This window comes from Giraffa tippelskirchi, chromosome 8 (genome assembly GCF_054371585.1).
Source record: "Giraffa tippelskirchi isolate mGirTip1 chromosome 8, T2T-mGirTip1v1.2.pri, whole genome shotgun sequence".
NCBI lineage: Eukaryota > Metazoa > Chordata > Mammalia > Artiodactyla > Giraffidae > Giraffa > Giraffa tippelskirchi.
Window position 1 is genome coordinate 120,033,405 of NC_137282.1, and position 25,677 is coordinate 120,059,081.

At 41.5% G+C, this 25,677-nt stretch overlaps 1 protein-coding gene and 1 long non-coding RNA gene across 12 annotated transcripts in view; one reads left to right on the forward strand and one right to left on the reverse strand.

The window, feature by feature from the left end:
- LOC145517406 (uncharacterized) overlaps positions 1-19,208 on the reverse strand; it is a 59,291-nt gene extending 40,083 nt beyond the window's left edge. Inside the window, exon 1 of the long non-coding RNA XR_014062020.1 lies at positions 17,981-19,208. This is a non-coding gene — a long non-coding RNA (uncharacterized LOC145517406). The remainder of the gene's footprint in view (positions 1-17,980) is intronic.
- Positions 19,208-25,677, forward strand: part of RAB23 (RAB23, member RAS oncogene family) — a 28,258-nt gene continuing 21,788 nt past the window's right edge. For 3 of the 11 annotated variants that reach the window (XM_081519751.1, XM_081519745.1, XM_081519744.1), the window contains exons 1-2: positions 19,208-19,463; positions 24,784-25,003. In XM_081519751.1, the coding sequence (XP_081375877.1) occupies positions 24,849-25,003 (155 nt within the window). In that variant the 5' untranslated portion in view covers positions 19,208-19,463; positions 24,784-24,848. Of the gene's footprint in view, positions 20,174-24,783; positions 25,004-25,677 lie in introns of all 11 variants that reach the window. The other 8 variants (XM_081519753.1, XM_081519747.1, XM_081519749.1 and 5 more) reach the window with 7 other exon arrangements.

Genomic DNA, 25,677 nt, shown 5'->3' on the forward strand with positions numbered 1-25,677 from the left:
AAATTTGGGTTCTGTCTCTGTCACTAATGTTGCAGACTTTTCTCTGTTTGGAATTCTCGTCTATTCACTCCATCTAAGGGTGAAGAGTTCAAGTCCAAGTTGAAGCTCTTTGTGCATGAGCAGGACATATTGACTGATGGGCTTCACTACAGAGTGATCCGGCTGAGGGGAATTAGGAAAGACCCCCAATTATCAGGATGTTTAGGACTGTCTTTGGGCTTCTTAGAGTTGCAGAGAAAATGTGTCCAATGTTTTGCCTGGAGGCTCTCAGTCTGTTTGCTTCTAATCTTGGAGTGGAATGAATCTATGGTTTCTCTCTTCACTACTAGACTTGTACTTGCTACTCTTGTTTTTGGTGTAGTGGCCTCACTCCAGGGCCTAGTGCTCACTCTGGTTCACTTTTGTTAGAAAGCAAAGTTTCTGCTGAGTTGGGGAGGGGATTGAGCAGCCATGCATGGTGGCAGGTAAGGGGGTGCGGGAACAGCCAAGGACAACTGGAGTGTCTAACTGCCTCTTACATAAACTCTCAAAATCCTCTTGCTTTACCTTCTTTTTCAGAGATTCCTGGCATTTTTAAATTTAGGTTTTATACTTATCCATATAGTGTGAAGCCAGCAGCTTAGGAAACAACTGCCATGGAAAAGATAGCCTGTGACTCGCTTGTCCTGAGAGGAGGAGCAGGCCTACCCCTTAGAACCACATGGGGAAGCTCCAGGGTTGGTCATAAGACAGAGGGCTGGTGGGGAACTGTGGGCAAGAGCCTTTATTGTGGTTTGCACAGGAGGAATGGGAGAGGCAGGGTGAGCAGGCTGAGGACTGGGCAGGTTGATTCATTTCAGTTTTGTGGCATCGGCGCTGTCCCTAACCACCTGGTACCTGGCCCTGGGATATAGAAGAGGTGGGGGTGGTGTGGGCTCCGGATTGGTTGGTTTACAGGTGAAAGGCACATCAAAAGGGATCTTCATTATCTCCAGGAATTGGCTGGTTCTGGGAGGTGCAGTCTCCTCATGATCAGTAAGGCCCTAGATGTCAGAACATGGGAGTAAAAATGTACATAACGTACGTTATGTGCATAACGTACTTGGCATTGCCAGTTCCTGAGCCTCTGAGAAGGACTGTGTGCAAGATGGCTCCCTTCCAGATTTCATCCACTGCTTGTTCACGGTTCTGCTTTCATGGATAAGAGATGATTATGACAAGTGAGGGTTACTCATCCATCCATCTACTCTCCAGCTTCCAAAATCTTTTCCTGTTGTACCTCCATCATTCTGTTTGAATGGGAGACATTTATGTCTTTTTAAAAAATCCTTTCTGGTCGTTTGAGTGGGATTTGGAGAGGCAGCAAAGGTGAGTGCCTGTGTTCAACCCCCCACCTTTAACTGGTCATCAAATACTACCTCTTACACAAATGCTTTTTCCTTCTTGCTTTGAAGGAATGGGGATATTTAACCACTTCACTCCACTCCACTCATTTCTGCCCAGAACAGGATATACACAGGGCCATATAATTTAGTTATCTTAAAATATCTGAAGAGCTAACATACAGAAGAAAGAGTGAGCTTACCCTGAGTACCTCCAGACCATATGTAGGAACAATGAGTAAAAATGTTAGAGAGATTGTCCAGATAAATACAAGAAAAAAATACATTATACACTCTGAAAATTTAAGGGGCTTCTCTGGCCCCTTAAGAGGGGTTAAGATTCTGTGTTTCCATTGCAGGGGACACAAGTTCCATCCCTGGTCAGGGAACTAAGATTCTGCATGCTGCAACAAAGACCTGGTGCAGCCAAATAAATAATTTTTTAAATGCATGTTTTAAATTTTTTTAATCAAAAAATAAAATAAAATTTAATCTGCTGCCTCATGAAATAAAGAGCTTTGCATCATGGAACTCATGGAAATGCAGTAGGCAGAAATGTCTGACCCTAAAGATTCCTAATCCCATGGGTCTTCCTGTGACTTCTCTTTTGAGCACTTATAGTTGCTGTTTTCTGTTTAGGCTATGAGCGGTATATGAGCAAGAACTGTCTTTCCTAATCATCCCTTTACCAGTTAGATTTAGCATGGGGCCTGATACATTGTAGGTGCTCTAAAGCAAACCAAAATTTACATAGCAGATTAAGAACTAGGAGGATATTAAATGCATCATGACTAGAAGAGGGTTCTAGAAGAAATAGAATTAAGTAAAGATACTTAATTCAATGTGGGATGATAAGGGAGGACTTCCTAAGGGTGGTGGTGTTTAAATTAATTCTTAGAGAGCATAAAAGAGTCAGTAAGGCAAGGAAGGGAGGGAAGAGAATTCTAGGAGAAAAAACATCAGATCAATGTCACAGAGACATCAGATAACATGATGTATTCTGGGAACTTATTCCAAACAGCAGGATAACATGGAAGACACGGAGGGATTTGGAGAGAGAGGAGACCAGAGCACAAGACCAGGTCAATGTCTTGTTAAGAATTTGATAATTATGTGCCGGAAAGAGTTGCTCCAGACTCTGAAGCAGAAAGTCTTCCAGTTCAGTTTGGAAAGGGCATCCTGGCAGCGACATGTAAGGTGGATGAGAGGAGGAGGCTAGAGGTACAGGACCAAGCGGGAAGTGGGAACTGGGACAAAACACTAGAACGAGAACATAATTCAGCCAAGTTCTTTGATACCTGATAACAAGAATCGCCCTTTCTCCAGCTTCCAAGAACATATTCCCCATTTCTTTCTGGACCTCCCCAGAATGGCCTTCACTGTCACCATACTCTTAGGTACCTTCCAAGAAGATTGTGGCTGTTTCCACAGCCCTCCTGCTTTCTCTCTTGCCCGTTCATGTCAATGTACACTTTTTCCAGCAGGAATTTCATGTTACCAGAATTTCCTCTGCTCCTAGCAACTCATTTCTCAGGAAAGGAATTTTGAGAAGCCCTACCTGTCTTCCTTTGATCTGATCCCACATATACTGAGAGAAATTCCTCCACATTTGCAGCATATAGATGGCATTTTTCTTCATATTTCAGTATTAATTACAGCTGTTTTAACTATCAAATGCTGTGTGACACACAGCCCCCAAATTTAGTAACTTAGTAACTATTTCTTTGCTTGTGATTTTGCGACCTGGGCCGGCTCCATGGGCAGCTCCTGTCTCCCCTGTGTGCCACTGAGGAGGCTGGTGAGACTCAGTCTGGGGGTCTAAGCCGGCCCCCAGCTGTCCTGTGGGAGCTCAACAGGGCCGCAGAGGCCTTCATACTCGGCCATGGGGACCCCCACTTGACTCAGACATTTCACTGCAACATGGCTACTGAGTCTCAGAGATAAGGAGGAAAGGGAGCCGGGGCTCACTCGTGCCTGCGCTCAGAGACCCGAACATCACTTCTCTGCATTCCCCTGGACAAAGCAGCTCCAGGCCCAGGTCAGACTCAAGAGGAGGAGATGTAAGGTCTCCTGCCTGAGGGAAGGATGTGCGTGATGTACAGGCAGGATTATTTGGAGGCATCTTCAGAGAGTATTTACTACTCAGGTTGCTCCTCAGCATTAGATTTCATTGGTCATATTACTAAAGTGGTGTCTTCCAGAAAAGAAGCACAACATTGCTTTTCTAATTTTTTCACTGAAGTATAATTTACATTCAATGAAACAAACAGTCTTAACTGTACAATTCAGTGAGTTTTGGTGCATGTACACAGTTGTGTAACACATGCCATATCAAGGTACAGATTATGTTTCTCACTTTTGAACATTCTCTTGTGCTTTTTCCTTGTCAAGACATGTTCCCAGAGGGAATCACTCATTGTTCTGACTTCTTTCATCTTAGATTAGATTTCCCTGCTTTAGAATTTAAATGAAATTATAAATGAAATTATAAAGCACCTATTCTGGTGTGGTAGACTTTTGTTCATCATCAAGTTTTTCAGATTCATTCATGTTGTTTTGTGTATTATTATTTTGTTCCTTTTAATTATGAGTGGTATTTCATTTTATGAATATATTTATAGTTTAATAACTATTCATTTGTTAGCGGTACTTGAATTGTTTTCCCTTCAAAAGTTAGTTGCTCAGTCATGTCTGACTGTTTGTGACCCCATGGACTGTAGACCCCCAGGCTCCTTACTGTGGAATTCTCCAGGCAAGAATCCTGGAGTGGGTTGCCTTTCTTTTCTCCAAGGGATCTTTTCAACCTAGGGATTGAATCTGCTCTCCTGCTTTGCAGGTAGACTCTTTACCATTTGAGCTACCAAGGAAGCCCTTGATAGTACAAATAAAGTGATTTTGAACATTCTTGTACAACTCATACACATAATATTTTCTTTCTTTTAGGTTAGGACTAGGAATTCACCTGGAAGTAAATTACTAAGTCATAGAGAGGACATCTCTTTAATTGTACAAGAAATTGTCAAACACTTTCCCAAAGTGGTTGAACTAGAGTTCCAGTTGTTCCACACCTGTGTAAGTATTTGGTGTTGTCAGTCATTAACTGTAGCCATTCTGGAAGTGTGAATGGGCTTCCCTGGTGGCTTATACGGTAAAGAATTCATCTGCATGCAGAAGCCTGAGGTTCAACCCCTGGGTTGGGAAGATCCCCTGGAGAAGGAAATGGCCACCCACTCCAGTACTCTTGCCTGGAGAATTCCATGGGCAGAGGAGGCTGATAGGCTACAGGTCATAGGGTCGCAGAGTTGAACAAGACTGAGCAACTAACACACACTTAGAAGTGTGATGGTATCCCACTGTTGTATTAATTTTCATTTCCCTGATGACTAATCATGTTGAGCACATTTTCATGCATTTATTGCTCATTCGTATACCTTTCCTTGTGAAGTATCCATTGAAGTATTTTGCCCATGTTAAACACATTTACAACGTTGCAGGTGTGCAACACAGTGATTCCGTTTTTAAACTATACTTCAGTGAAAAATAAATTAGAAAGAAGAAACCCTGATCTCATAATTTCAGATTAAAAGAAGCCTAATTAGAACCCAAGTGTTGTGATTCCCCCAGAACTACTTCCACTACCCCAAGATCCTGCCGCCTTTCAAAGGGAAGTGCTGAGCACACCCCAAGCACAGATGGTGCTGGGTAGCCAGGCCCTGCACCCGGCTGTGCACAAACAAGGAAAACAAGGACAAACAAGGGGAACCTCCTCACCCAAGTCTAGGGCTCCTATTACATCTCAGCAATGCTTTTCTAACCTCCGGCAAGAAACAGAGTCCCTCATCGGCAATATCCATATTAATACCATCCAATTAATATCCTAGGACCCTAATGTTAAATCATCAAGAAAAAAACATGCAGTGTATTATTAAAAATCCTTATAATTTAAGAATAGACAGTTTCCATATCAAGTTACAAAATATGAGATGAAAGCATTCCTGTAACTATTTATGAATACAAAAATCTACTTGTGCTGTTTGCCTTCTTATAAATGAGTTTTACACGTTTTTGGAGAGAACTGACAAAAAACAATATATAATTCCAATCATATACATATTATATCGCTCTAGTTAAGTCTTCTTTAATTTATCTCAGCAATAAGTATCACATATTTTAAAATGTTTGTTTATAATCTGCTCTAATTATTGTAATTTTTAATCTGTCTAAAAGTTCTGAGAGGAAATTTCAAGAGAGTATGACAAATTTTCCCCTACAATCTAAGAGAAGACAGAGTAGCATCATTACTATTTTAGAAGTAGAAACTTTTGAATACAATTTTTTAATTAGAAGAAATGAAATATGCACACATTTAATAATAGTACAGAGGTACAATTTGATGAGTTATGGAAGAGTTACATACGGTATAATACAAAAGTCAAGGAGAAAGCAAATTCAGTCTTTGATATTTCTTAACCAGTTAAAAATAATAAAAACACACTTGAGCAAATCTGTCTTAAATATATGAAAAATTGAATTCTAAAAGATGTAAGAAATTGGGAAAATAAAAAAGCTTCTTATGACAACTTTTTCATCCAAGATGGCATTCAACATGGATAATAGTCTATTTTTTTAATTTAATGTTTTCATTTATAGAGACTGCTCTTCTTACTTCATTAGATGATTTTAGCATTTAGTAATCAACATAACCAAGCTAAGTCCTTCAGATTTGATCTTTTACTATAATTAAAAGTAGCTGGTCAGGAAGTAGACATTACTTCAGAGAAGACATACAGAGCCCAACAAACACATGAAAACACGCTCATCATCGATAATTATGAACACGACTTAGCGACTGAACAACAGCAACAAGAAAGTCAAAACTACAGTGAGGTACCACCTCACACTAGTCAGAATGGCCATTGTTAAAAAGTCTACAAATAACAAATGTTGGAGAGAGTGTGGAGAAACGGGAACCCTCTAATATTGTTGGTGGGAATGCAAATTGGTGCAGTCATTATGGAAAACAGTATGGAGTTCCCTCAAAAAGCTAAAAACAGAGTTGTCATATGATCCAGAAATTCCATTCAGGGGCATATACTCAGATGAAACTGTAAAGATAAAAAAGTATTCAAAAAGATACTGCAGGGAGGCAAAGGAGACACAGACATAGAGAAAAGACTTGCAGACACGGGAGAGGAAGGAGAGGGTGGGACAGATTGAGAGAGTAGCATTGCAACATACACATTACCATATGGAAAATTAGATGGCTGGTGGGAATTTCTTGTATGACACAGGGAGCTCAAATTTGGTGCTCTGCGACAACCTAGAGGGATGGGAAGGGGTAGGAGGTGGGAGGAGGTTCAAGAGGGAGGGGCCACATGCATACCTATGGCTGATACATGTTGGTATATGGCAGAAACCAATAAACATCGTAAAGCAATTATCCTCCAACTAAAAATAAATAAATTTTAAAAATACAAAAATTAAAACCAATAAATAACTAAATAAAATTGGCAGGCAGCATGGCACAGGCAACATAAGCAAAAATGTATACTCAGGCCATAGGGAAAAAAAAAATTCTGACCTCCTCTCTTGCCAAGTAACAATTCTACAGAAAGTTTGTGTTCTAATGGTGTAGGGAGTATTTAAAATTTTCATATCCCAGGTATGTTTTATTTTTTCACAGAATCGTAATCCTTTATTTGCTTCATAAGTGCTTCTTACATGGATAGAGGAGCCTACACAGTTCATAAAACATTCTCAGCTCTAATAACTATTAACACGTTAAGACACATACAATGTGATGAGCCCATAAGCATGTGCTGGGAAATAAAGCCAGCCTTTCCCATTTCCAGTGTTAATCACACTTTCTTTAAGAAAATGTTAACACAGTTTCCCTGGTCCTGGCCTGAGATTCTGACTTAGCAGGTAAAGGTTGAGCCCTGGAATTTGCATTTTTAATAAACACAGACATGGTCCTAAAAAAAAAAAGATATATTGACCCCTATGTTCATAGCACTATTTACAACAGCCAAAACATGGAAACAACCCAAATGTTTATCGACAGATGAATGCATAAAGACATGGTATATATACACAGTGGAATATTGTTGTTGTTGTTCAGTCACGCAGTCGTGTCTGACTTTCTGTGACTACATGGACTGCAGCACGCCAGACCTCCCTGTCCCTTGAAATTTACCCAAGTTCATGTCCATCGCATCGGTGACACCATCCAGCCATTTCATCCTCTGACACCCTCTTCGCTTTCTGCCCTCCATCTTTTCCAGCATCATGGACTTTCCATCAGGGGACCAAAATACTGGAGCTTCAGCTTCAGCATCAGTCCTTCCAATGAGTATTCAGGGTTGATTTCCCTTAAGATTGACTGGTTGATCTCCTTGCAGTCCCAGGGATTCTCAGGAGTCTTCTCCAGCACCACAGTTCGAAGGCATTGATTCTTTGATCCTCTGACTTCTTTATGGTCCAGCTCTCACAAATGTACATTAACACTGGCAAGACCACAGCCTTGACTATACAGACCTTTGTCAGTAGAGTAATGTCTCTGCTTTTGAATATGATGTCTAGGTTTATCTTAGCTTTCCTGCTGAGAAGCAATCGTCTTCTGATTTCATGGCTGCAGTCACCATACGCAGTGATTTTAGAGCCCAAGAAGAGAAAATCTGTCACTGCTTCTGCCATTTCCCCCTTAGGGTTGCAAAGAGTCGGACACAACTGAGCACGCACAGCACACACAAGCACCATGGAGCCAGAAGCCACGATCTTATTTTTTTAATATTTAGTTTTAAGCTGGCTCTTTCACTCTCCTCCTTCACTGTCATCAAGAGGCTCTTTAGTTCCTCTTAGCTTTCTGTCATTAGAGTGGTATCATCTGCATATTTGAGGTTGTTGATGCTACTCCCACCTATCTTGATTCCAGCTTGCAATGCATCTGGCCCGGCATTTCTCATGATGTGCTCAGTGTATAGGCTAAACAAACAGGGTGACAGCAGACAGCCCTATTGTCCTCCGCTCTCAATCTTGAACCAATCAGTTTTTCCATACAGGGCTCTAACTGTTGCTTCTTGACCTGCATCCAGGTTTCTCAGGAAACAGGTAAGATGGTCTGGTATTCCCATCTCTTTAAGAGCTTTCCACAGTCTGTTATGATCCACACAGAAAAAGGCTTTAGCGTAGTCGATGAAACAGGGGTAGATTTTTTTTTAATTTACAGTTTGATTTATAATTAGATTTATCTAACTATATAAAAAGACAAAAAAGACAAATGAAATATTACTCAGCCATAAAAAATGAAATAATGCCATTTGCAGCAACATGGATGGACCTAGAGATTATTACAGTAAGGAAAGTAAGTCAAACAGAGAAAGACAAATATCATATGATACCACTTATATGTGAAATCTAAAACATGACACAAGTGAACACATCTACAATAACAGAAATAAACTCATAGACATAGAGAACAGGCTGGTGATTGCCAAGGAGGTGGGGGTGGTGCAGGAGGGAAGGATTGGGAGTTTGAGATTGAGTTCAGTTCAGTTCAGTCGCTCAGTTGTGTCTGACTCTTTGGGACCCCATGGACTGCAGCACACCAGGCTTTCCTGTCCCTCACCAACTCCCAGAGCTTGCTCAAACTCATGTCCATTGAGTAGGTGATGCCATCCAACCATCTCATCCTCTGTTGTCCCCTTCTCCTGCTATCAGTCTTTCCCAGCATCAGGGTCTTTTCCAATGAGTCAGTTCTTTGCACCAGGTGGCCAAAGTATTGGAGCTTCAGCTTTAGCATCAGTCCTTCCAATGAATATTCAGGAATGATTTCCTTTAGGATTGGCTGGTTTGATCTCCTTGCAGTCCAAGGGACTCTCAAGAGTCTTCTCCAATATCACAGTACAAAAGCATCAATTCTTCAGCACTCAGCTTTCTTTATGGTCCAACTCTCACATCCATATACGACTACTGGAAAAACCATAGCTTTGATTAGACGGACCTTTGTCGGCAAAGTAATGTCTCTGCTTTTTAATATCTTGTCTAGGTTGGTCATAGCTTTTCTTCCAAGGAGCAAGTATCTTTTAATTTCACGGCTGCAGTCACCATCTGCAGTGATTTTGGAGCCCAAGAAAATAAAGTCTGTCACTGTTTCCATTGTTTCCCCATCTATTTGCCATGAAGTGATGGGACCAGATGCCATAATCTTCATTTTTTGAATGGTGAGCTTTAAGCCAACTTTTTCACTCTCATCTTTCCCTTTCATCAAGAGGCTCTTTAGTTCCTCTTTGCTTTCTGCCATAAAGGTGGTGTCATCTGCATATTTGAGGTTATTGATATTTCTCCTGGCAATCTTGATTACAGCTTGTGCTTCATCCAGCTGGGCATTTTGCATGATGTATTCTGCATATAAGTTAAATAAACAGGGTGAGAATATACAGCCTTGATGTAGTCCTTTCCCAATTTGGAACCAGTCCATTGTTCCATGTCTTGTTCTAACTGTTGCTTCTTGACTTGCATACACATTTCTCAGGAGGCAGGTCAGGTGGTTTTGTATTGCCATCTCTTGAAGAATTTTCCACAGTTTGTTGTGATCCACACAGTTAAAGGCTCTGGCGTAGTCAATAAGGCAGAAGTAGTTGCTTTTCTGGAACTTAAAAAGGTACTTATGGCCAAACCTGTTATAAAGGATGTGCATTTATTCAAATAGGCTTAATGACCTTAGGTAATGCACACCTCAGTGATTATTACAATTGACTGAGTGTCAGAGGTGTTTCCCCAGGTTTTGCAAACTGTGCAAGCCTCTGACCAGTCTTGCGGTACTGTGGAAAGGGGAAGGAGCTCTTAATTTAAAGACTGATATTAGATATCTTAGGGTCTCCCCAGGTGGCGCAGTTGTAAAGAATCCTCCAGCCAATACAGGAGACACAACAGACACAGATGCAATCCCTGAGTAGGAAAGATCCCCTGGAGAAGGAAATGGCAACCACTCCAGTATTCTTGCCTTGGGAAATCCCATGGACAGAGGAGCTTGGCAGTCTATAGTCCATGGGGTTGCAAGAGTTGGAACAACTTAGTGATTAAACCACCACCCACCACACTGGATATCTTACAACCCTAACAAGTGAGGGCTCAGATCAGAATTAATGTGATATGAAAAATAGAGCAAGATTTCCTGTTCCTGTAACAAAGCTGACTGAGCTGATCTCAACCCTCCCACTGGGTATACATAAACTTGCCAAGCTTAGATGAACAGAAACAACTGGATAAACTATAAACACACACACACACACACACACACACACACACTCAAGAACACATAGCCTAAATCAAGAGAAAGAAAAGGATCAATCTAGGACAGTGCCATTCCCGAGTCTCAAAACAGAGGTTTTAATGACTCCAAAGGATTCAAGATGTGTCTTGGTCTTGGTGAAAGACAGAGTTGGAAGTGAGACACTTACATAAAGACAAGATGCTAGAAGAGCCGCCAAGCTGTGAAAAGAGAGCCAGAAAAATTCCATCAAGTGAAATTTCAGAGAAGCAGCAAGGGAGCTTGTCATCCTCTAGGGTTCTGAGTAGGCAAGACATTTCTGAAGAGTCAAGCCTCAAATTTATACCATGGGTGGGTATGGTCTGTTAATTCATACTATCCATGTGATGTGGGAATCACAGCTGTGAATTTAACATAAATGTTAGTCCCAGATCCATGAGTATTTAAAACTCTGGCTTTGGAAAAAGCAAACATCAAAAGCAGATACTAAATCACTGTGCAGGGGCTGAGCCCCAGTCGCATAGAAAACACAGTCTCAGTGAAGATGAGTTCACATTCCTAAACTACAAATCACACAAAGACATATAATAAGGCAGAGTCATCAAGGGAAACAAAGAAAGAGAATTAGAAATAATGGAACAATCTAAAAGGGACTAATTAATTGTGTTCAAAATAATTACAGCAATGCAAAAAAGATGCAAAAGCATAAGGAATAAAATAATTTGACTACAGGAAAAAAAATAGAGATTTTAACATAGCAGTGGACATCTAGATTTTTTTTTTTTTTACATAGTCACTGTAATTACAAACTCAATGGACACATTTAAACTGTAATTTGAGAGATTAGTAAACTGAGAGATCATCCATCACACATAATGAAGCCCTAAACACAAAAGATATGAAAAATATGAGAGGGTTGACTTCATGCAATAGGAGCTCCAGTTGAAGAAAGTAAAAGAGGTTAGAGGCAATAGTTGAAGAGATAAGGGCTGAGAATTTCATAGAATTGAAGAAAGACATTATTGCAGTAGCTCATCAGATATTGTAGGTAAAATGAAAACAACTCGTATTCAGACACTACAGAACAGTAAAAATGAAGAAAAACTCTTAAATGCAACTAGAGGAAAAAAAAGATCTATCATTGGCAATGCCATTGGCATTTCTGGAGATGTGTTCATTCAGAGGTATTTCTGCACATTCCATTGCCATAGTGGCTTTCAAATATGAATACTACCATCTGGGACACTCCCACACTACACAACGTATCAGTGTAAAACTGCCGTGGGTATCTCATCTTAGGTTTAATCTTCTGTCCATTCCCAAACGCCCCCCTTTGCCTGTCCAATCCATTTCTTTGTCCCTCTGGTTGATAGTAACTCAATTTTTAAAATAGCTTCAGTCATGAAATCCCAATCTCTGATCAATGTGAAAATGACTATATTTGAGAGGAAAAAAATTCTGTTATGAGCAAGGATTTGATTGTTACCATAAGTAGAACATTTCCTCACCACTGTATGTGGCTTAATAATTGTAAATCCAGGGAATGGACAACTCGATGAGCTTGAATTCATAATTGACCATTAAGACAAATGAATTCCTATATCTAATCTACCTGCAGGGCACATCACCTTTATTTACACCTAAAATTAGGGTTGATCATATACTCCCCTACCTATTTGGTGAGAACATTGAGAAGAATTTAAATGAAGGAGTGGGTGACAAAATGCTGAATGTGAATAAGGTCTTGAGAATGCATTAACTGCCAGATCAGTAGTATGATGTCTAAACTAATATTCCAGTAGATGTACAAGACCATCACACTCTTATGTACCAACAGTGAAGTCCTCAAAAATCAGAGTTGTCCAAACAATCCAGCCCTTTCAGAAAGATCTCTCAGTACATTAAGACCATTTCAACAAAAACAAATGTGCATATGAGAAGACTTGGGCAGTTAAGGAGAATAAAGATTTTTATGTTCTAACAATTCCTTTATTAATAAGTGTCTTAAATCCAGAAGTGTATGGATGGTATAGTCTAGCTCATGTGAGACAAGAACAATCTGTGAAAAAACAAAAAGGAATCTAGAATGAACTGACTATTCCCTGACTCACACTGGTTAGCAGTTGTCATTAGTGTCTGTAGTGACCACTATCAGCAAGGTGTTGTGATACTGTGATTTGTAATATGAAAAATATGTTTGGTCTTTATCCTTCTTAGCTACTGGAATAGAGCTCCTAAGACCTTTGGAATTTCCTATGGGATAAGAGCCTTAATTTCCTATGGGATAAGATGCAGAGTACATCATGAGAAACGCTGGGCTGGAGGAAGCACAAGCTGGAATCAAGATTGCTGGGAGAAATATCAATAACCTCAGATATGCAGATGACACCACCTTTATGGCAGAAAGTGAAGAAGAACTAAAGAGCCTCTTGATGAAAGTGAAAGAGGAGAGTGAAAAAGTTGGCTTAAAGCTCAACATTCAGAAAACTAAGATCATGGCATCCAGTCCCATCACTTCATGGCAGATAGATGGGGGAACAGTGGCTGACTTTATTTTTCTGGGCTCCAAAATCACTGCAGATGGTGACTGCAGCCATGAAACTAAAAGATGCTTGCTCCTTGGAAGGAAAGTTATGACCAACCTAGACAGCGTATTAAAAAGCAAAGACATTACTTTGTCAACAAAGGTCTGTCTAGTCAAGGCTATGGTTTTTCCAGTAGTCATGTATTGATGTGAGAGTTGGACCATAAAGAAAGCTGAGTGCCAAAGAATTGATGCTTTTGAACTGTGGTGTTGGAGAAGACTCTTGAGAGTCCCTTGGACTGCAAGGAGATCCAGCCAGTCCATCCTAAAGGAGATCAGTCCTGGGTGTTCACTGGAAGGACTGATGTTGAAGCTGAAACTCCAGTACTTTGGCCACCTGATGCAAACAGCTGACTCATTGGAAAAGACCCTGATGCTGGGAAAGATTGAGGGCAGGAGGAGAAGGGGACAACAGAGGATGAGATGGTTGGATGGACATGGGTTTGGGTGGACTCCGGGAGTTGGTGATGGACAGGGAGGCCTGGCGTGCTGCAGTTCATGGGGTCACAAAGAGTTGGACACTGAGCGATTGAACTGAACTGAAGAGCCTTAAAGGTGCTTTTTGTTATGTTTAGGAGGTGACTTTTGGAAAATCCCGAAGTCACCTGAGGATGGGGGATGGTTGCCAGGGGAATAAACCCAATGATTAGAGGGTAGGAGCTCTCAGTTCCAGCCCCTGACCTCCGGGAGCGGAGCGGGGACTGAAGATTAAGTTGAATCACCTAGGGCCAACGATCAAGTAAATTATGCCTATGTAATGAAGCCTCCATAAATCTCATAAGGAGCAGCCTGGAGAGCTGGTGACCACATGGAGATGCTGGGAGAGTAGGCTCTGACAGGCATGAAAGTTCCCCAACCTTTCCCCATAGCTGGCCCTATGCGTCACTTCTATCTGGCTGTTCTGAGTTATATTTTTTTCTAAAACATTTTTACTGATTTACTTTATTTTTGGTTGTGCTAATTCTTTGTTGCTGCACACGCTTTCTCTAGTTGTGGTGAGCAGGGGCTACTCTCTAGTTGTAGTTCACAGGTTTCTCATTGCAGTAACTTCTCTTCTTTCGGAACACAGGCTCTAAGCTCGCAGTCTTTATTTAGTATTTGCTGCACACAGGCTTAGTTGCCCTGCGGCACGTGCGATCTTCCTGGACCAGGGATGGAACCCCCTGGAACCTGTGTTTCCTATGCTGGCAGGTGGATTCTTAACCACTGGAACACCAGGTAAGTCCCTATATTCTTTTATAATAAACCGATATCTAGTAAATAAAATGTTTTTCTGATTTCTGTGAGCTGCAATAGCAAATTAATTGCCCTCAAGGAGAGGGTGGTAGGAACCTCTCATCTATAACCAGTTGATTAGAAACACAGGTGATAACCTGGACTTGTGATTGGGCATCTGAAGTGGGGGTGGGAGGTGAAGAGGGCAGTCCTCCAGGACTGAGCCCCTAACCTGCAGAATCTGACGCCATCTCCAGGTAGATAGTATCAGAACTGAAGTGAATTGTAAGACAATCTAGCTGGTGTTTGAAAACTGCTTGCTGGCAGGTGGAAAAAAATCAGAATTTCAGAGGATCATTCAAGAAGCCCCTGAGTCACTGTTGATGTTCCCTCTGTTTCTGCTCCATAGCCAAGTCCAGGAGATTCTACCTCCAAACTTAAAAACAAATAGATCCACTTTTTCCCTATCAACCCTATTATCAGCTCAGCAAAGCCTCCATCATTTCTCCCCTGGACCAGTCTTCCGCTGGTCCATTTTTCCTCTACTCTATCCTTTCGTAGCAGCCAAAGTAATCTTCCAAGTGAATTTTCTTACCGTCACACTAAACATCCTTCAAAAGCTTCCTAATATTCTTGAGATATAATCCAAACTGCCTGTGTGACCCACCAGGTCTGCACAATCTGGCCCCTGCCTCCCTCATGCCTTTATTTCATACCACTCCTACACACTGACTCCCTTTCAATTCCTCAAACTCACCAGGTTATTTCCTGCTTTGGGCCACTGTGCTTGGTGATTCCTCTTCTTTTTCTGCCTATACTTTACCCAGCTGACTCATTAACCTTACAGATAATAGATTGAATGCCACTTTGTCAGAAAGGCTTTGCTGGCTCCAATTTAAAATTTTATACATTTCCATTACACTGACTAATTTTCTTCATATAATTATGAGATATAGCCATAATGTCGGTCTCCCTTCCAAGACTATAAGCTCCAAGAGGGCACAGATCATATCCTGTTTGTCCATCACTGAATACCCAATGCTCGGCACAGAACTTAGCACAATAATTTTTTTTTTTTTGAGTGAATGACCCTGTAAGGTAGATTATTCCATATTATAGGTGAGGATATTAAGATCCATTGTGAAACAACTTTTAAGACCTGGAATAGCACTCTGGGGTCTGAGTAGAAAGCATTACATTTTAAAAATTTCCAGTATCATTTATTTGATTTTGTTGACTATTAGACGCTACCTGTTTAGACCAGTACTGTGGCTTCCACTAAGCTTCTCATGAGGCCCATGATGCATTCACAGGTGTTTGCAGACCTGTGGTCTGAGTGGTAAAATTCTCAAGGATTTCTTAAGAATGTGTTCTACTTTTTCTTTGATGGTTTTCATTTCATTCATTTACAGTTTGTGATCTCTGAAAAGTATTTAATTCATTAGAGTCAGACACAGGAAAATGACTAGCAAAGATCAATAGACATTTTTCTTCTGGGTCAGGGAAGGTACTAGATTCAAACAATCACTAAATGACTTAAAAGTACGACTTTTCATAATGTTTTCCCTAAAACAATTTTGTGCCCCTCATTTCTAGTCACAGTAGGTAAAATTTTCTTCAGAGCCCTTCAGATTAATTCTATTGCCATTTTTTGCTAGAGTACAACTGCAGGACTTTTACTTAGATAAGGCTTTCCTTATCTCACTGAAGAGGGGAGGAGAAGGGGAGCTAATGGTAAAGAACCCACCTGCCAATGCAGGAGACATAAGAGAAGCAGGTTTGATCCCTGGGTTGGGAAGATCTCCTGGAGAAGGAAATGGCAACCCACTCCAGTATTCTTGCCTGGAGAATCCCATGGACACAGAAGACCCGCGTGGGTTACAGTCCATAGGGTCACAGAGTCGGACACAACTGAAGAGACTTAACACACAGGCACGCATCTCACTGAAGGGAGTGTAAGAATCTCTGCTGTGTCCTTGGGTACAGACTTGAGTTAAATAAAAGGTGGACTTTACTCCACTGAGAATGTCCAACAATCCCATGGAAGTGCAAAGCAGGGCAGGAGGTAGAGAAGAAAAATAATGATTTGGGGAGGATCCCCTTGAAGATGTTTTTCTCAAAAGAAGTTTCCTTCAAATTTGAATTTTCAGATTTATTCTCTGAGATTCACTAGGAATTTTTCTTTTCCCCTTTCAAAAAAAAATGTGGTAAAAAAGTACTTAACATAAATTTACTATTTTGACCATTTTTAAGTGTACAGTTCAGGGGTACTAAAAATAGTCACATGGTTGCACAACCACCATCACTATCCATTCCCAAGACTCTTCATCTTGCAAGAGTGCGACTGTACCCATTGAACACTATGGGTTCATTCTCACCTTCCTTCTGCCTCTGCAACCATGATTCTACTTTGTGTTTCTATGAATTTGACTACTTTAGTTACTTTATATAAGTGGAATCATATTTGTATTTGTATTTGTCTTGTTACGACTCAGCATGTCTTCAAGGTTCATCCACGATATAGCATTTGTTAAGAACGTGCTTCCTTTTTATTAGTAGTTTTAATTTTTTTTTTTTACAAACTGTTTTCCATAGTTGCTGCCCCATTTTACATTCCTACCAGAAAGCAGTGTGTCAGGGTTATGATTTCTCACCATCCTTGCAACATTTGTTATTTTCTGACTTTTGTCTGTCTGTTTTATAATAGTCATGCTATGGGTGTGAAATGGTATCTCGTGGTTTTGGTTTGCATTTCCCTAATGATTAGTGATATTGAGCCTCTTTCTCTGTAATTATTAGTCATTTGTATCTTCTTTGAAGAAATGTCTGTTCAAGTCATTTGTCCATTTCTTCACTGAGGTTTGTTATCTTTTCTTTTAAAGGGGGTGTCTACATTACTCAGGAGAAGGCAATGGCACCCCACTCCAGTACTCTTGCCTGGAAAATCCCATGGATGGAGGAGCCTGATAGGCTGCAGTCCATGGGGTCGCTAAGAGTCGGACACGACTGAGCGACTTACTTTCACTTTTCACTTTCATGCATTGGAGAAGGAAATGGCAACCCACTCCAGTGTTCTTGCCTGGAGAATCCCAGGGACGGGGGAGCCTGATGGGCTGCCGTCTATGGGATCGCACAGAGTCGGACATGACTGAAGCGACTTAGCAGCAGCAGCAGCAGCTATATTACTCAAGTTTACGAGACAATACTAACCAAATCCTACGGATAAGGTGGTTATCTGACATTAAATTTCTTGGAAATAATTACTATGTTTACAAGACTATATTGAAGTTATAGCTAAAACAATTCGTAAATTTTTAAACTAAAAAATTTAAATTACTGCACCACATAATTCATATACATAAATATGTGCATAAGTGTACAGTTTAGTAGATTTTTAGCAAATCATGTGTAACTAGCACCAAGATCAACAACCAGAGCCCATTAGAAGCCCGTCCCCCATTCACTAGCCCCTCCTCATCTAGGTTACCACTATCATAACTTTTAGCAGATTATTTTTCCTATATTTGTGCTTTATAGAGATGGACTTACCCCTATGTCTTTTCCTGTCTGACATCTTATGCTCAACTTTATGTTTTTGCAGTTTATCCATGTTGTCGCCTGTAGTAGGTCACTCTTTTCATTGCTGAGAAGTATCCCATTATATGAACACTGTGAATGTATTACCTTATCCTATCCTTGATGGTCTTTTGGGTTATTTCCACTTGGGGTTATTAAAACAAATGCATCTGTCAACATTCTGATAACTGTTGGTGCCTTGAAAGCACACATTTCTCTTGGCTGTACACATAACCATGGAACTGCTGGGTCACAGGGTTGGCTTCTATAGTTCAGTTCAGTCCCTCAGTCGTGTCCGACTCTTCGCAACGCCATGGACTGCAGCACGCCAGGCCTCCCTGTCCATCACCAACTCCCGGAGTTTGCTCAAGCTCATGTCCGTTGAGTTGGTGAGGCCATCCAACCACCCCTCCTCCTCTGTCGTCCCCTTCTCCTCCCGCCTTCAGTCTTTCCCAGCATCAGGGTCTTTTCCAATGAGTAAGCTCTTCGCATCAGGTGGCCAAAGTATTGGAGTTTCAGCTTCAACATCAGTCCTTCCAATGAACACCCAGGACTGATCTCCTTTAGGATGGACTGGTTGGATCTCCTTGCAGTCCAAGGGACTCTCAAGAGTCTTCTCCAACACCACAGTTCAAAAGCATCAATTCTTCGACACTCAGCTTTCTCTATAGTCCAACTCTCACATCCATACGTGACTAGTGGAAAAACCATAACCTTGGCTTCTATAGTACAGCGCCAAATTGTTTTCGAAAGTTATTTTTTTAATAGTTTACACTCCAGCAGCATGAAGAATTCAGTTACTTCACATCCTCATCAGCACTTGGTATCCGTCCCCGTGAAGCAAAGTTTAGGTTGCTCTGGGGGCGAACTTTCGGATTTTGCTTTGGTTGTCTGAGTTATTAACCACCGCAGACTTCCACTTGGTCCAGCCACAGCGTGTGAACCCAGCGCGTTTCGACTTGGCTCCAGTTTTGCTCTCCCCTCCCCTTGGAGGTCCTCTCAGTCAGGCGCGTCAGGTGCGTCCAGGGCGGCCGGTCCTGTGAAGACTCTGAAGCCCGGCCCCGGTGCAGCTGAAGCGCGTGCAGCGCCTTCCCGGCCGCCTCTTCGCGCGGCCAGGTAGCGCCCCGCGCCCCACGGCGGCCGGCGGGGGCGGGGCGGGGCCCGGCGCGCGCGTGCGCACTGCGAGCACGGCGCATGCTCGGCGCGCGGAGGGGCCGGGCTGAGGGGAGGCTGGGCGCCCGCTCCCGGCCCTTCCCGGCGAGGCATTGCGCGCCGCCGGTTCCGAACCCTGCTGCCAGTAAAGTTCCCGAAGCATCACAGTCACTCCTAAAGAGCGAAGAGGGCGCGAGCCGGCCGGACGCCCGGCCGGGGGCCGGCGCGCGCGGACGCGGCGAGGCGGCGGTTGCGCCGCTCCCCGGAGGAGCTGTGGCGCCGGGCGGCGGGCGGCGCGGGGAGGGTGAGTAGCGGCTCGCGCCTGGGCCGGCGGCCGCACTCCTCGCCCTCGCCGCGGCCCGGGACTCGCCCGCCAGGGGCTACGTAGGGGCGCGGCGGGGCCCCCAGGCCGGGCGCTCGCTCCCACCCGGCCTCCGGGCGCACGGCTGGAGCGCGGGCCCGGGCCCGGTGGCGGCCCCCCGGCCCCCGTCTCCCCGCGCTCCCTTCTCCCCGCGTCCCCCGGCCCCCGTCTCCCCACGCTCCCTTCTCCCCCCGTCTCCCCGCGCTCCCTTCTCGCCCCGTCTCCCGTCTCCCGTCTTCCTGGACGTGGCCCCGAGGCCTTCGGGCGGGAGGTGCGGGCGGGAGGAACGGGCCGTTCAGTGCAGGTCGGGGCTGGCTGGGAAAGGGCCCGAGCCCACCCTGGCTTCCAGACCGGGTCCAGGCAGCGGGCCCCTCCCTGCCCGGCCGCACCCTGCCCAGGGCGTTGCCGGGGCGCCCCTGGAATACGAGTGAGCCGGCTGCGCGCTCCCCTTGACACCGGGCGCCGCAGAGTCGCTTCCCGCGGATACCTCAGGCTCGGGACCCTGAGGGTGTGATCGGGGGACAGCTTCACTGCCACGGCCCGGGCAAGTGACTTTACAGTCTGAGAAGGACTGTTTACGTCTCTAGATTTCATACAAGTCAGGGTATCTTCCAGGTAACTTCAGTGAACCTGATAAGGTTTTCCTTGTTTGTGTAAGTATAATCATACATGTGTTGAAGTACAGGCAGTGATGGAAAAACCACTGTTTTGATCATTGAGTTAACTCTTACTTTTCTAATGTATTGGACTGCTGTTGATTGTAAAATTAAACTTGGGAATAGAACACATATACAGTGTTACTGTCAAGCTTTTAAGGTATTATACTCAGAATTATACTTTTCTGAGAAGTTGATTGTGTTGGTATAGTTCTTTTTAGTCTGTAGAGAAGTGAGTGGTTGATAATCACAAGGGTCAGACTGCCTGTGTTAAGATCTGATTCCACTTATTTTTCTTTATATTTTATTCTTTTAAACATTATCATGTGATAAAGTTGGGACTTTGTTGGGGAGTGTGCAGTTCTGTGAATTTTAGATTCATGTAACTCCCGTAATAGTCAGAATATGGAACAGTTCTGTCACCTCCAACCACTCACACTGTCTGTCGTCTCATAAACTCCCCCTTAGTCCAACTCCTGGCAATTACTGATCTTTTCCAGAATGTCATGTAAATGAAATCATACTACATGTAAGCTTCTTTCACTCAGTATAATGCTTTTGAGATTCCTTCATGTTGCTGGATGTATCAACAACTTATCCTTTTTTATTACTGAGTAGTATTCTGTTGGATGGATATGCATCCACTGGAGGACGTTTGGATCGTTTCTAGCTTATGGTGACTATAGCTGCTGTAATCATTCCAATGCAGGTTTTTGTGTGCACGTAAGTTTTTGTTTTTCTAGGGTACTGCTAAGATTGGGGTTGCAGGATCACATAAAGTATGTTTAACTTTATAAGAAACTGTCACACAGGTTTCCAGAGTGACTATCATTTTGCATTCTCACCAGCAAAATGTGAGAGTTCCAGTTGCTCCACTTCTTGTCTAGCACTTGGTGTGGTCAGATTTTTTAATTTAGCCATTCTGATAGGCATATAGTGGTAATGGCAACCCACTCCTGTATTCTTGCCTGGGAAATCTCTTGGACAGAATGTGAGCCTGGTGGGCTGCAGTCCGTGTATCGCAAAGAGTAGGACGCAGCAACGGAGCCCGGTGTGTCTTTAACTAATGGCCAGAGCTGTTGAATATCTTTTCGTGTGCTTACTTGGCATATATAATCTTGGGTGAATATCTGGCCAAGACTTTTACCTATTTTTAAATGTGGTAGTTTCTTATGTTGACTTTTAAAGGTTCTTTATATGTTCTGGATACAAGTTGTTAGGTATGTTTTGCAACTGTTTTCTTGCCATCTATAACTTGTTTTATTGTTTTAACAGTGTCTTTCACAGAGCTGATATTTTTAATTTTGATGAAATCTGATTTATCTATATTTTCTTTTGTACATCTTTTGGTAGCGTGTCTAAGAACTTTGTCTAATTCCAGGTCAAAAAGGTTTCACCTTCTAGATATTAAGTTTTACATTTGGATCTATAATCTATTTTGAATTATTTATATAAGGTGTGAGATTTAGGGGAAGGTTTACTTTTTGCATATGAATGTCCAGTTGTTCCATCACCATTTGTTGAAAAGATTGCCTTGTCTCCATTTAATAGTTTTGCATTTTTGTCAAAAATCAGTGGGCTGTATTTGCGTGGGTCTATTTTTGGGCCCTCTGTTGTATTGGGCCTGTGCTGTGCTGATTTCTGTATCTTTCTCTTTGCCAGTATCACTCTTTCTTGATGAATGTAGCTTTACTGTCTTAAAATTGGGTGGTATGGTTTTCTCCAACTTTCAGTCAGTTCAGTCACTCAGTCGTGTCTGAATTTGATTCATATCAAAGAATTTCATTTTGGGAGGATGCTATTGTAAATATCATTTAAATTTTTTTTTACTTCAAATTGTAAATTGTTAGGATATTAGGAATACAGTTCAGTGTTGTGTGTTACTCTTGTATCCTGTGTCCTTGCTAAATTCACTTATTAGTTTCAGGATTGTTTGTTTGATTCCTTGGACAATCCATAGCCAATCATGTCATCTGTGAATAGGGATAGTTTTTCCCCTAATCTGTCAGCACTTTGTGTATTTTTTGTTGCCTATTGCTATGGCTATGCCTAATGATAAACAGGAGTAGTGGGAGTGAACATCCTTACCTTGTTCTCACTCTAAGGGGCAGAGCAGTCTGTCTTTCAGAATTAAGTATGATGTTAGCTGTAGGTTTTTTTTGTGTGTGTGTGTTTTTAATAGATGCCCTTTATCAGGCTGAAAAAGTCCCCTTCTCTTTCTAGTTTGCTGAGAAATTTTCTCACAAATGGATGTTGAATTATGTTAAATATTTTCTCTGCATTAGTTGATATGGTGATGGGGTTTTCCTTCTTTACTCTGTTAATGTGGTGGATTGCATTGATTTTTGAGTGTTGAAACAGCCTTGCATTCCCAAGTAAAGCCCGTTTGGTGCTGGTTATTCTTTTTATGCATTGCTGGATGTGATTCACTCGTATTTTGTTGAAGATTTTTGCATTATGTTCATGAGGGGCTGTCTGTCTAGTTTTCTTCTTTGTACTGTCTTTGTGTGGTGCTGGTATCAAGATAATGCTGGCTTTATAAAATAAGTTGGGGGATGTTTCCTCCTCTTCTATATTCTGGGGGAGATTGTGTATCATTCTTGAAAAGTTTGGTAGAATTATCCAGTGAAATCACCTGAGCTTGGAGCTTTCTTTTTGAGTTTTTAAAGTTACAGATTTTATTTTCCTAATAGTTATATCAATTTCATTGATTTATTCTCTTTATTATTTCCATCCTTTTGCTTGCTTTGGGTTTATTTTGCACTTCTTTTTCCAGTTTTTTGAGATGGGAGCTCAGGTTATTGCTTTGAGACTTTTCTTCTTTTCTAAGGTAAGCATTTAGTGCTGTAAATTTTCTCTCTCAGCACTAGGTTAGCCGTGTCCCACAAATTTTTGACACATTGTATTTTCATTTTATTTCAATTCAGTTATTTTAAAAATTTCTCTTGAGCTTCTGCTTTGGCCCATGGACTGTTGAGAAATCTGTTTTTAGTTTCCAAATGCTTGGAGACTTTCCTGTTATCTTTCTGTTACTGACTTCTAGTTTGATTCCACTGTGGTCTCTATTTTAATTTTGTTGAGGGTTGTTTGATGGCCTAGAATATGTCCTATCTTGATATATGTTTAGTGGATACTTGAAGAAGGTTCTGCTGTTGTGTGGACAATTCTATAAATGTCAATTACATTCTGATATTTTTATGGTGTTTTTAGAATTTCATTTTGTTTTATCATGTTTTCTAGTATTTTTGAGTATTTGTGTAACTTGTTTAGCCTCGTAGATAATTTATCACAGTCTGTTGATGTCAGCATTTTACAAGCTCAAGTGAAGTATAGAAACTTTACCTCCCTTCACATCCTTTTGTCCTCTCCTATGTATAAATAATTGTCTTAAATGTTTTCTCTGTGTATATTGAAAACCACATCGAACAGTATTATGATTTTCTTTCAACTGTCAAATGTAACATAGAACATTCAAGAGGATAAGTCCTTCTGTATTTATCCGTATTTTTGCTTCTGTCATCTTTCTTTCATTCTGATATTTTAGGTTGTTTTAATAATTTAATTATGTCTGAAGTGGAGACCTAGAACTTGTACTTTAACAAGTGCTTTTAGATGCTTCTTAAATCATGCAAGTTTATGAAGCACTAGGGACAGATACTGAGACTCCATTAGGGACAGAGAAAGGAATGCTCTTCACATTTCAGACATGTTTTGTGTAGTGGTTGTATAAATGAATTTTTGGTTCAGGTAGCTAGAGTATAATAGTTAAGTAGGTAGAAACTTAAATGGCATTAATAATTTTAAGAAATGTGAAAAAATTAGCCCTCTGTTCTAAGGGTCTAGACTGTTCATTCAGTCTAAAATGCAAACAGTACACGTACTATTATTACTTTCTTTGTGTGAATAACTAAGTAGTCTGAAAGTAAAGAAAAAAATGTGTGATATAAGATTATGTGTAACGGATTCATTGTAACCTAAATACTAAAGTACTGTAACTTAAGAGCTGGATGCTGTCACTTGCTTGCATAGTATTACACAAAACCCTTCTTTTGGGTGCAGATCTAGGGATGTTAATTATCACCTGTGAGGATGATGAGCAGTTTCCTTAGACTTTGTATTTGTTTCCCATTTGGTGGTAACTATCTGTGAAGGATTTCTTACCGTGTATGAAACTACCATTTTTTGAATGCTTAACTTTCACTGTGCTAAGTGCTTTATGTGTATCGATCAACAATCCTGTGAAGCTAAATATCTTCAGGAAACTGAAGCTTGAAGAGGATAAGCAATAACTTCACGAAGAGCACAGAACCAGTAAAAGGCAACTTTAAATCAGGCCTCAACTCTAAAGCCCATAGTCTAATCTTTGTGAAAGGCAGAATCTACTCATTTATCACTCCCTGAAAGTCGTACATTGTGCTATTGATAAGGATTCGAAAGTGAATATTATTGTCTCTCTTTTCAGAGAATTTAAGTTAAATGAACAGAGTGGGGAGGGGGGCCCTTCATCATGGAAACAAATTCTTGGAATTCAGTTTGATTATTTCTTGATAAAATAATTATAGCTTATTTTTATGTCATGAAAAAAATAATTTCATTTTAAACCACAGGTTTCAGAGAGAAGATCTGATCACCTGGAATTAAAGTTGGCACAGAAACCTTTTCAACTCCAAAAATGTTGGAGGAAGATATGGAAGTGGCCATCAAGATGGTGGTTGTAGGGAATGGTGCAGTTGGAAAGTCAAGTATGATTCAGCGGTATTGCAAAGGCATTTTTACAAAAGACTACAAGAAAACCATTGGAGTTGATTTTTTGGAGCGACAAATCCAGTATGTACTTGGCCACTTTACCCTCTTGGCTTTGGTTTGTGAGCGGTGTCCGATGACCGTGTCGGAATGATGGTGACTGGTCACAGCACAAACGCTAGGTGTCCGGTGGCAGCAGTTTTCAGTCACTCACTCTGTGTGTCCTCACTGTCATTTCCCCCTCCTCCATCTCTCCCTTTCCTCTCTCATTTTCCTTCTTTTTTGCTACCCTTCTCCCTTCTCTCTTTTTTTCTATCTTATATCTGTTTTATATTTATTGGTGGCACCTTGGGCACTTTTAAAAAAGTTTTATTCATTATTTGGTTGTGTCGGGTCTCAGTTGTGGCACATGGGACCTTTCCTTGCGGCACACGGACTCTCTGGTTGCAGAACACGGGCTTAGTTGCTCCGTAGCTTGTGGACCTTAGTTCCCTGACCAGGGGTTGAGCCCGTGTCCCCTGCGTTGCAAGTTGGATTGTTAACCACAAGCCACAGGGAAGTCCCATCGTGGGCACTTTTTAAACAGAAAGTAGTGCTTGATTCTACTGAGATTTTTGTCCACGATTTTATTTGGAAGGAAAGTTACCTTTCACAGTAATTTTCATCTCATGTATTAAGGGATCTGTTTGTATAGAATGTATCTTCTCTTTTTAAAACTGGACAGGACTATTTAGAAATTGGAGAATTAATAATTTATT